Source organism: Anopheles maculipalpis, chromosome 3RL (assembly GCF_943734695.1).
Source record: "Anopheles maculipalpis chromosome 3RL, idAnoMacuDA_375_x, whole genome shotgun sequence".
NCBI lineage: Eukaryota > Metazoa > Arthropoda > Insecta > Diptera > Culicidae > Anopheles > Anopheles maculipalpis.
In genome coordinates this window covers 55375415-55388337 of record NC_064872.1, presented here as the reverse complement: position 1 = coordinate 55388337, position 12923 = coordinate 55375415, and the positions used below count along the sequence as shown (strand labels likewise).

At 43.6% G+C, this 12923-nt stretch overlaps 1 protein-coding gene across 1 annotated transcript in view; it reads right to left on the bottom strand.

The window, feature by feature from the left end:
- LOC126562242 (uncharacterized) overlaps positions 1-11908 on the bottom strand; it is a 54727-nt gene extending 42819 nt beyond the window's left edge. The window contains exon 1 of the mRNA XM_050218690.1: positions 11770-11908. Within this exon, the coding sequence (XP_050074647.1) occupies positions 11770-11878 (109 nt within the window). The 5' untranslated portion in view covers positions 11879-11908. The remainder of the gene's footprint in view (positions 1-11769) is intronic.
- Positions 11909-12923: the final 1015 nt, after the last annotated feature.

Genomic DNA, 12923 nt, shown 5'->3' with positions numbered 1-12923 from the left:
TGGCGAAACACTTGGTAATTAGGCGAAGCCAAATTTCAACAGCCACAAAACATCGGTTCCGCTTGACGATCGGAAGCGTGAAGGCGTAAACTTTTTCTTCTTCTACTGTTGCGCCACACACACACACACGCCTACTTCTCTAGGTTGCAGATGAGCTTAGCATTGCGTAAAACTAATTCATCTTGCTGTCCGTGGCCCGCGTGACGTATGACGCACTTCTGCTGGTGTGATACGCCACCAAATTGGCTAGCATTATTAACTTTTGTGAGCTCGTTCATTTTAAGAGGATGAAAAATCACCTCCGGAAGACACCGGTAACCGTGCTGGCGTGGGAAGTGGCTGGGGCAGGGACGCGCTTCAGTGCGTGTGCTTGTGTCGTCGGGATTTGATCGCTTAAAATGGTGAGAAAAATGGTCTGAAGCTGATGTCATTTATGGACGGGTGCGTGTATGTGCGTTCGGGAGTAGATTGGAGACTAAAAGACTGAAAACTTCCCAATCAGGAAGAGTGTGCGTGCAGCGCATGGACACAAGACACAAGGGCGAAATCGGGCATCAAGCTTAAGCTGTCGCACACCGCGTGACCATTGCCGATCCGCGCCGTCCGAGAATGGCGAACGGCCGGTGAAATGTACAACGCTACAATTTATTGCTTTACAGTCAATTAACTTCAAGCTGGCATTCCATACCTTTGGTGTACGGTTTAGCAAGTGAGCCCGTGGCACAGGCAACAGTCCCATCGCTGAGGAATGGACATATTTCGCCCCTTATTATGTTTGTTGGAAACGCCTTTCTTGAGCAGCATGCATGCTTGGTGCTGGTGCTGCTGCTTCATCTTGGCCCAGGAACCGCAAGTGGAATGCCGGAAATGCCAGTTTTTTCCTTCACTGTTTTTGGGGTTTGGGGGACGCTTTTGTTTCCCACGCTTTCCCATTACCATCCTTTACCGACGTTGGGCATCGCGTGTGGGCATGTGTACCAGAATACGGGAAAACAAATATAAATTGTTGTCGGATGTGGATCAGCGAGTGGTATGTGAGTTATTGTTTGTGTGAGCACACTAGTGAGCGGCTGTATTTGTGTGTCCGTGCACTGTATGGAGCATAGCTGCACGTCGACGACCATCCTCTCGTCCCCGGGCGCGAAACACGGACCAAACGGGGAGGATCCTATAATCGTCTTCGTGACACCATTTTTCACATTTATCCCCACATCTCGTTTGCGACTGGTGGGTGTGTTGTTCCGGGCGGATCCGGACCGATCTTTGGCTGCACCGACACGGTTGGCTTTCGTCTTTGTTTCGGATCGGTCGTCGACGATCGGAGACGGCGGAATGGTACCGGGTTGGTGAGAGATCCGGAAAGCTTATAATTTATTCCCTGCTCGAGCAGCAACATTTCATGCATAATATGTGTGTGTGTGTGCGTGTACCAATATCGTTACCAGTGTAACGAGGGTGGCAAAATCAGCTTTTTATGGGGTTTCTAACCACATCAGCAGTTAGGCAAAGCATTCTTCCTCCAACAAACAAATAATCGGTTGGCATGACTCGAGCAGGGAAAATTTAAGGGCACGGAGAGCAGGAGAATTCACAAGGATGTAGAATAATTGTTGGCAAACCATTCCAATCGAGCTGAGGCAAACCGCATGACCGAACATTCGGTGTGGCGAGGAAGTGGAAAAAGTCAACGCACATCCACTACCGACCTGGGGAGCGATGGAAATGGACGAAAGCGGGAAGAAAATGCAAAGAACGAGTATCCTGTGACTGGCAGCCAGAAGACATCTTCCACAATCGTTAACTCCCAGCTGCCAGTTTGGATGCTTCGGGCACGTGATAACAGCGCTATCCGGATGCTGTGTGCGTGTGTAGGTGGCAGCATACTGATACGAAGATCGGTTGAATGCAAAGTGCGTCCTCAAAAGGGTGCCCATCCAGTCGGGCGGATGAATTGTTGATATTTGATAAACAAATCGCAAAAGCCCTTCCGGGTGAGCATACACCGATCAAAAATAAATTTAATCGATACCGTACCGTACCGTACCATTGGCCAACCCTAGGGACCGGAGAAGGCCGTTTTTGTGCAAATAGATCCGAATAGACTCGGGTCCATCAGCTCCGTGTGCTGTAGAAACGCTGCCCGTCAAGAGACCAACAAGGCAAAAGCTTCGGGTCTTCGGTCGGTGAAGTCACAGGAGCTCAAGCAAAGTGGAAGACATGTTTGTTAATGGATTGTATAATGGATGCAATAGGTTGCAGGTTATGCAAACTATTCCGTGTAATTGATTTCAACAACGGTTGGGCCCGTTTCAGCTTTTACAAGCTTAGCACTCGGTCGTCCATTGCTGTTTTATCGCAAATGGCATCTGGAATATAGAATTTGATAGCATTCCGGCTGAATGTCATAATACATTCGTTACAAGCGATTCGTTTCTTGCACATTCATGGGCAATGTACACTACTTTTAACGAGCTTCACGCACGCTTTTTTCCTGCAACGTTCAATGTCTTTATGATATGTTGTTAATTTTACAACTTTATTGTTATGAGGTTGACGCCATTCTGTGCAAAACTATTGCACCGGATTGCTATCGTTGTACAATGACTTTGGTAGCACAAAAGAAAAATGCACCACCGAGATAAATGTAAATCACAACCACAATCACGACGCTAACGTTCTCTAAGCCCCGAAGCAAGCGTACACAGATCAATAGACGGTTTTGGAGAATCGTCAGAATGGATTTTGGTTGACTGGTTCTATCTAACCGGTCGCATCTCTACCGACGTTCCCTGCAGGTGTATCCATAATCTCTACACCACGAGATCCTGTCCCATTGACCGGTACCAGCATTCACGTCCCGTCCATCCGCCTGGAGGATATTCGAAAGAAAGGGTTTTGCAAACTTTCAATTGGTTCAGCAGCAGCAAAAAAACGGAGCTTTGGTTCACCTGAATACCCACCATAATAACATCGCCGTGCTAGAGCGTGTAGCGTTGCTTAGAGGAAAAGGATTTGCGCCGTGCCGATGGCAACCGGCAAAAACATCGGAGCAGAATATTCAATATTTACACGGCTTTATACATTCATTTGCAGTTCTGCCTTTGTTGCGCCCGGTGGATGTGCGGAGATGGTTGAATATTTAATCCTTTACGTAATACCGCGCGAAAGAACTGGCGAAAGCTTAGCACGCAAATGCTGCTATTTGTTTGCGAACGCACGCTGCCACCGCTGCCAGTTGCAAAAGGTATGAAAATTCGATTTGAAAAGCACCGGCACTAAACCCACGCATAATGGTTTTGTGTGCGCGAAGGTCAAACATCAATTAGATGTTTTCTTCGTTGGCGAAGCGTTCCATGGGTTTTGTTTTCAGTAATTATGTTTTCAATATTTATTGTAAAATCATGCTTACTTCTTTTTGGCATTGCAAGGGCAGCCAAAGAGACGGAGAGAGAGAGAGAGAGAGAGAGAGAGAGAGAGAGAGAGAGAGTAAAAGCGCGTTGTATCAACATTAATTATGGCAAGTAATGTTGGCCGACTAACTCCGCCAATTCGCTTAGTTTTTCAGTGTCAATCATCATGATTACAGATGGTGTTTGTAGCTCATCGAAAGTGTATGCTAACATGAATCGTTGGAAACTAAATAAGTGTAATTTAAACATCTATAGCGAGTATTACAATCAGTTGAAACTATTACAACTTAAACTGTGTAGAAATCAAACTATAAGATTGTGGAATAGACTGGTAGTTGGTACATGGCATTTGACGATGAACTCGATTAGTGTTTAGTTAGAAATGTTCGGTTTCGTGTTCCGTTTGGTTTGTTCCGTGTCAGTGAAGTTTGAAGACCTGTGGAGAGTCTCGAATGAAAATCATCTTAACAAATGACTTTTTTCAGCTTTTTAAGGATAAATAAAGCTAAACTAATCCATATCGAGTGAATACTACTTACGGTACAGTAGTCACGGAATTTGTGGACAATTTGCATTGCAACTTTTAGTAGAGTTACTACATTCAACCATGCCATGCATAATTGTTAAGAAATTTCTGTTGCCCAATCTATTTATATTTCTGAATTTACGTTAATCATGAACTGCTCTCACTGCAAGAGTTGTTTTGCGAGAGCCCAATCGTTCGGCGTTCGTTCGTATCCTGTGCTGGCAGGGTTTAGTACATAACACACGAGAATTAATTAAAATTGATGTAATCGCTGCAGGGCATGTGCCAGACTAGTACAAATGATAATGACCAACGTCACTGAGAGAAGAGCTAGCCTATGTACTCTTCAATATAGGGCCATTTGCGACTCGGAGGTGGAAATTTCGGAGGCCATCTTCTACAAATCAATCCAGATTCTGGCATACGCTGATGACATTTACATCATTAATTTAAGATTCTCCTACGTAGCGAAAGCTTATATGAGGAACGAGCAGGCGACAGAAAACCTCCAGTTGGAGATTAATGAGGCAAAAACCAGACTGGTGGATGGTGGCACGACCAGCCACCCGACTGACGGTGACTGACGGTCCGGTGACGGATAGGCCGCACCGTCGAGATCTTCCAAAACTTCACCTATCTCTGGTTAAAAGTCAGCACCGACAACAGCATTGATGTGGAAATGCGCTAGGGCTGCTGGCTGCCAACAGGTTTTTCTATTATTTCAGGATAAGTTTTACTCAAAACACCTGTGGTGACGATCTAACCTGGGACTAACGGAACTTTTATAGTCCCGGTACTCATATATGTCTCTGAGACATGGACTCTAGCTACAACTGACGAAACCCTTTTAGACGAAAGGACAACGGGGGAGCCGCTTCAATGACGAGCTGTACGATGAACTCACTATCGTACAGCGAATTTTATTCGTCAGGCTCAGGTGAGCTGGTTTTGTTATTAGAATGACACCGGACGACCCAGCCCGTAAAATCTGTTTTAGATCGTCCAATGCCAGAAACGCCGGGACCGGGAGCAGTTAAGAGGATTTCTGGAACAGGCGAAGACCGCGAAGCGGTTGCTGCTCCTAATTATTAAGTATATAAGCAAGTAAGTAGGTAATCGCTCCTCATAAATAACGTCAAAGTTGTGCTCCAGGACCTCGAATAGAATATCCTCAAACAAATTATTAAATGTATTGTGCACAATTTACTCTGGTAACTAGAAAGGATCCGTGATTTCCTGAAGGCTTTCACTTTTCCCCTAGTCAAGTCTTCGTCACATACTAGTTGTGCAGAGTGGCAACTTGCCTCACCGTATATCCAAGCTTGGGTACTCGGACAAGTTCCAATGGGAGATCATAAACAATCAGAAGGTGAGTGAGCGGTTACATTGCCTCATGTATTTAATGGATTACGGAAATTCAAAGGACGAATTTAACAATCTTTTGGCGCTATACATTGAGCGCTAATGTTTGCAGAAGGCCAATTCCGAAAAGCGGTTCTAAAGCCTGATAAGTAAATTCATAGTAGTGATTGCTGATTTTACTCAAGGGGTAAAAAACTATTCATATCTTCTTCTGTTTTGGTACTACACTCGCTTGCCGTCCTTTTCTGGTTTGCCGGGCTTGATGATCACTATTTTATGATATGTACGTAACAGGTTGGCTGATAAGTCCCCGGTCTAACAAAGAAAAACACATTTTTTTTGTCAAAATTCGTTTTTATTATTCAACTTAGTTCCCTTCAAGAGCGCTACAACGATTATAACGACCTTCCAATTTTTTGATATCATTTTGGTAGTACTCCTTCGGTTTTGCCTCAAAATAGGCCTCAGTTTCGGCGACCACCTCTTCATTGCAGCCAAATTTTTTCCCTGCGAGCATCCTTTTGAGGTCTGAGAACAAGAAAAAGTCGCTGGGGGCCAGATCTGGAGAATACGGTGGGTGGGGAAGCAATTCGAAGCCCAATTCATGAATTTTTGCCATCGTTCTCAATGACTTGTGGCACGGTGCGTTGTCTTGGTGGAACAACACTTTTTTCTTCTTCATATGGGGCCGTTTTGCCGCGATTTCGACCTTCAAACGCTCCAATAACGCCATATAATAGTCGCTGTTGATGGCTTTTCCCTTCTCAAGATAATCGATAAAAATTATTCCATGCGCATCCCAAAAAACAGAGGCCATTACTTTGCCAGCGAACTTTTGAGTCTTTCCACGCTTCGGAGCCAGTTCACCGGTCGCTGTCCACTGAGCCGACTGTCGATTGGACTCAGGAGTGTAGTGATGGAGCCATGTTTCATTCATTGTCACATATCGACGCAAAAACTCGGGTGTATTACGAGTTAACAGCTGCAAACACCGCTCAGAATCATCAACACGTTGGTGTTTTTGGTCAAATGTGAACTCGCGCGGCACTCATTTTGCACAGAGCTTCCGCATATCCAAATATTGATGAATGATATGACCAACACGTTCCTTTGATATCTTTAAGGCCTCTGCTATCTCGATCAACTTCATTTTACGATCATTCAAAATCATTTTGAGGATTTTTTTGATGTTTTCGTCGGTAACCAGCTCTTTCGGGCGTCCACTGCGTTCACCGTCCTCCGTGCTCATTTCACCACGCTTGAATTTTGCATACCAATCAATTATTGTTTATTGTATTTCCCTGGGGCAGAGTCCGGATACTCATTATCAAGCCAAGTTTTTGCTTCCACTGTATTTTTTCCCTTCAGAAAACAGTATTTTATCAAAACACGAAATTCCTTTTTTTCCATTTTTTTCACAATAACAAAAGTTGCTTGACAAAAGACGCTCTGTCTCACAAACTAATTGACATACAGACGTCAAATCAGGAATCATTTGAAGGTTGGTGCTATATAAAAATAATATGCATTTAATACTAGCGGCGCATTCTATGTGTCAGACCGGGGACTTATCAACCAACCTGTTATGTATATGAAAACGAATGAACTCAACATAAATAAACTGAAAATGATATTGAACGAATGGCTATCATTATAGATGGTTCATGGTAGCTGGTAAGTACATTACACAAAACCTAAAGCATCGGCTACCATTGATGCATTTAATTAATAGACACAATATACGGTTTGAACACCCATCTTGCCTACATCAGCATGTGCAGGAAAGTGGATTTCGCTTTCGCACATTTATCTTAACCCAACGCTCCAAAAATCTTGCAGCTGCAACGTTTCCCACATCCTTAAGCCGAATTTGAAATATCCATCAAAACGCTTACCATTACCAGGCGTGAAGGAGATATATGTATTGCTAAATTGCTGAATTGTCTGCTGCTTTGAGCAAAGGCATGAAATTGGATGTAACGGACCCGTGTACCAGGAAAAACCGGCGAACCATGAACTAGCGAAGCGAAACCCACCCAAAAACCTTCGTCAATTTGGTATTCTGTGTAAGCCCCCAAAAACCCAACGATTGATTATTTATGAGGGCTACCAGCAGACGCCCTTACAGGACATACACACACTCAAGCGGGAGCACACGCATGGATAATGTTACTTAAATTAAGCGTTCTAAAATTCAGCAGACACTTCTAAACTCCTTCGATCATAATATGCGCGCCAAATTGAAACATCCACTGCTTGGGAATTCGAGAGGACGCTGCACATTTAGGGAGAGCTAGCAAACGAAAGCATTTCATTGGATTACGATCTATTTACTACTCGGTCGTCGGCACTGTATTTGCGATACGATATTTACATCTATTTGCTTTGATTTTTCCCACCCTGTCACGGCAAATCCGGATGGCCGCTGCCGGGTTTCTGTCGCTCACCCTCGGCCATTTTACTGCATCATTAAGCCCTGTGCCAGTCAATCCCGTACGCCAGCAATTAAGTTCTATAGGCAGACAGTAAATCACGATTGGATGTTTCCTCCGTTGGGCTTCGCTTTTCCGACCGACGATCATCCACAGTCCGAATCCCTAACACAACGATGACACTTTTGTGACGTTGGTTTTTTGGGGCCCAGTAAAAGTGGGGCAGCTCTCTAAAACTGGGCTTCAAGCTGACAGGGGGGGGGGGGGAGAGCAAGAGAGGAGGCATTTCAATATCCTTCCATCGTTAAATGCAAATGTCCCCTTCGATTCCATAAAAAAAAAGCTGGCTAAGGAAAGATAAACTCAACCAGGGTCGACGGTTGGCGCATTTTCACTTGCTTTCACTTCTCGGCTTGGAAGTGCTTTCGATTTGGGCGTTTTTTTTTCTCTCTCTCTCTTCTCTGTTTTATCTACCCTATTTGGGGTGTGTGGTTGTGCTTTTGTTTGACCTCCGGATTTGGTTTGACATTTTGGGCAGAAATTGACTAGCACGCTTCGAGGAACCGTAAACGAGCGTAATAAACTTTTCAGTCCCATCGTTTTTGGTATACGGCTCTCGATAGATGTAATAAAATGGGTCTGATTTTTGGGCTCTTCACTGTTAATGCCACTGTCTGTTTGTTTGCAGTGCAATGGGCAGTGTTAAGTCACGTACGTAAGCCTAGTACTGCTCTACACGTGACTACATATTGCAGTAATTAAGCGTCGGCAGAAGGATGGCGAAGTTTGGTCGAATTCCTTCGAATTGGGCTTGGTTTGAATTTAATTTCAAGAAGCTAAATATAGAGTGCACACATAAATAAACTACCACCGCGATGGATGGGACACGTTAAAATGAACGCTTGTGCTAGATATGTCCTCCATCGGTACGGTGTTCCTATCGGGGTTTACAGTGATGGGCATTAGAATAAGGTCATCAAATGTTAAAGGTGAAGTTATGGTGCAAATATTTCTATGAATTGAATAAGGTTTTTTTTTATAAAAAAAACAATTCATTTTATTTTATTTCATTTGAGAATGACGGCTCTACGCCGTACTGTCATCACCACTTGTGATGACAACGTTATAAATAACATGTTAAAACAAATTAATTACGATGAAAATATGGTTAAAATACATGAAATGACGGAGGAGAACCGTCACAGTAAAAAGAAAAAATAAATAAAAAATCCAATTTAGAACGATTTTTTAGCTGTGAGTTACGAGAGTTTACTGCTGGCAGACTCCTTGCTAGAGTAAAAATCAGAGTTTAACCGGTTTTTTTATGGAAGTTTTGTTGTTTCATTTATTTATTCGTCATACTTAGTAATAATGTTTTATTTATTATTAAGTATGACGACACGTTACGGTATTGTCATTTAAGTGTTTAAATCGGCAAACAATTGTTGAGCAATAAATCGACAATTTCTGAACCAACTGAACATTTGGAACGGACTATTCCTATCATTTGTATCGAAAGCAGCAGTTTTAAAATTGAATATTTGAATTATCTTTTTACTTTATCCTGCACTGTAAGTATGTGCCGAACGCGAATATTACATCCGGGAAGGGTTGTGAAACGTTAATTAAATCGTTTTGCATTTAAATTGGAAATCTTCGGCGATTTGATTAACTGCTTTCGTACGGGCGTGATGCTAACCGTGCTGATGAATGCCATCATGGAGCGTAAGGTTGTTTTAGCGTTACTTAATTTAATGTAAAAGAAATTAATATAGCAATTTAATTACAATACAAAAAGGAGTCTCAAACCTAAAGCTTCTAAATGGTTATGTTTTGAAATCAACAAAGAATTGTGTTAAAGTTTTATAGTTTCACCAATTTATCTTCATTTAGAAAAAACCCAGCCAACCACGGACGGGAAATCTACCCTTCGCTTTTTAATGCACATTAGCACTTTGTTTTAATTAGTATCAATTAAACTGCGCTTATCACAAACGATAAAGCATCAAAACATCATCAGTGTGTATGATGAACAAACATTCATATGTATCCAGTTCTACGAGCCGCCGGTACGAAATCCACTCCATTTCTGCCTGCACAAACATGTCCGGGATTATTTCTAGCACTCGCTAGTCACTACTTTCCTCGGACTAAATCCTCACTCCAACACACATACACACAAACATGGACATGGACATGGGTTGTCCGCACGTGCAAGGATACTAGTCATTTGTCATAGAAATAATTACTGACTGGCTGCCCAATCCCATCACAGCGAAAAACTCCGTACGGCCAGTAAGCACAGCACAACATTAACTGGCGATCTGTTCCTCTCCGTGGCACCAGGCTCCGGCTGAACTTGCTTGCTGTGAGATAACGCGCTGGCACTGGCTCGTAGAAACTATGAAACGCTCTTAGCATTTATGGTGCTGGATTCTTAGAAGTGTTTCTCGGCTCCGAAGGTTGCTGCGGACGTGAACGATAGACCGTTCCAATAGACCCGAGGCCGGAACATCAATGTTATTTATTGTGAACTGTGGATGTGTGTGTGTGTGTTTGGACGCATCGCATGGAGTACTGCCAGACGGGAAAGATGGACAGACAGTGGTGGTACAAAATAAAATTCCTCTCCCTCCGATACACTGTCCAACACTGGGAGCCTGCTTAGAACCCCTCGGTGGCCAGTGGGTGAAGGATTTGGACATTCAGTACGCCCGTTCCGTTTGGTCTGGGGAAGCCGGAAAGCTCTATTAGATGAAAATAAATGGGCATTCGGTGGCACCGGAAAGCAAACACGACGCAAACACTCGCTGGCGTCACTAAACACATAAAAGCTCGGCAGACGGCAGACGGAATCCAACATCAGCTCATCCGTCCAATCCCCGTACGGCGCTGTGAGCCAGCAAATGGCATGGCTCCCGCTTATAACTGTCCATGATCCGGCCAGGCCGACTGTTATGCGTGTATTATTCATCTGAAAAACTTCAAACCCATTCCGTGTTAATGTTTTCACAACATTCCTAAAATTCATGCCCTTCCTGGCGGATTGCATCTTGATAGGGGGACATCAAAGCGCGTGTGCTTGTCCATGTATGCGAGCATTTTATCAGGGCAGATTAAAAATCACATGTGAAGTGTGTTAGTAATTTCCAGAGGTCCAGAGTTATTTCACTCTTGGATCGTCGCAGAAACATTGCAAATATGTTGCCTTAAACGAATAATATCAGCCAACAGCTATAGCAACCTCTCGGAACATGGGTTTTCCGGGGTTTGTTTTGCTATAGAATAATAACAATGGCCGCCGGGAGTAAATAGTGTTGTGTGTGTGTGTGATCGATGTTGTTTGGTGTGAAATACACCACCTTTTCCTTCAATCGGACGTGCAAGTCCATATTTGCTGAGTCAGAAATGCGTGGTATCGACAATCTGACCCTTTAAATGGGTTTAAAATCGACAAAAAAAATAACAACAACCAGGCTCAACAAAAGAGGCACGTAATTCTTGATCCCTCTCGAGGCTTTTATGCGAAGGTATGATTGGTGAATTAATCAAATATAAATCAATACGTCTTACAAACGAGATTAGCCGGAACGTTTCCAGTGGTAAAGTGATTCCGGTGAAGTTTATTCTTAACCGATGATCGACAGCAATGCCTTTTTTTGCTGATTGTAACAAGGCAGTAACAATTTATGAAATTTCAGATCGTTATGATAATTTGGTTGCAAATGAGAGCAATTTGATACTAAAATTGGACGTTCAATGTGTCATCAGTATCCATTCTTAACGATCTTGCTATATGAGGATAAAAATATTAGAAAATAAAACGAAACAAACTATTATCGTATGCAAATAATATTGAAATTCTACAAAACACTTTAAGTCCCTCAAGACTCCTTCCCAACAGACAGCAATAACAATAGGCTGGGAAGCATATTTTCAAGCACCTCGTCAGTCGTATCAATAAAATTCAATACCCTTTTGCATGCGAATGCGCAATTGTGCGGGTGGCGGAAAGAATGGAAAGCGTTGGTGTACCTACCCGTGTTAAGCTGAGGACAGCCCTGTAAAAAGTACAGCACAATAATCCACGTCCTAAACAGGCAATTCAAGTTGGTCGATATCCTCAATGGATAAACAGCGTTTATCATAATTTAGAATTTTTATGACGTGCGAGTACCGCCCAGCACTGGATGATGGGCAACGAACGTAGCTTGCTGAAGAGCTGGCTGGCTGCTGCTGCTGCTGCTGCTGCTGCTGCTGATGTCCTATACTCCTTTCACCACACACTGTTCTTAGACTAAGCCCTTTTTTTTTTTTTTGGAGGGAAGAGTGTACCCCAGTACGCCTCGGAAGTCGTGGAAGTTTGTGTTATTTTGACGTTGTTTGTATTTTGTGCCTGTAAACCGTACTACTACACACTCATTGCTTCACTAGTGATGTGCAAATCCCAATCCTCATCAATTTGGGCCATTCCCATATCGGCATCGTGCGCAAAGGACGGTTGAAGAAGCTGCGGTGGGGGCGAGGAGTTCTTGAAGAAACAGTCTCCTGCATCTGGCTTCGGCACCAATACCGTACGACGAAGCGTTTTTTCGTTAATATCCTTGGAACGGTGGCAAGGACGTGTGAAGATTAAAAAACATGATTATGTGCTTTGGGATTTCTGTCCCGCCTTTCGTAGCTTTCTCCTTCCTTTCGTTACGAAGCCGGTTCTTCGGCTCGAGTCAGCCCACTAACTGCAGCAGACGCAGGAACAGTGTACAAGCGTGTACGCCACCCTTTTATCATGTGTTTTTGTCCACTTGGCTGTCCAAAAAAACAAACTTTAGCAACTTCACACATTGGCACACGCTTGGGTCCGCTTGTCTAGGGAGCCACATGCACACAAACACTCGCACACATCACACAGTTTCACATCGTTCGGGACGAACAATTGCTGACAAGCAATGTGGCCACTGGCTTGACAGCTGCAAACCGCCTGCTCGCCCGGCGTTGGTTTTGTGCGATACTAGTCGTGTTGGGGCGTTGTATTATCATTTTAATTTCATATTTTTCGGCACACTTTTTGCGTCATTTCTTGGCACCGTGCACTGTTACACCCTTTCACTGGCACAAACACACACACACGTCGGCGGGAACCCTCACGCCCGTGCTGCCGGGATCCGCTGTGGGAAAAGATAAGAGGATTATTTT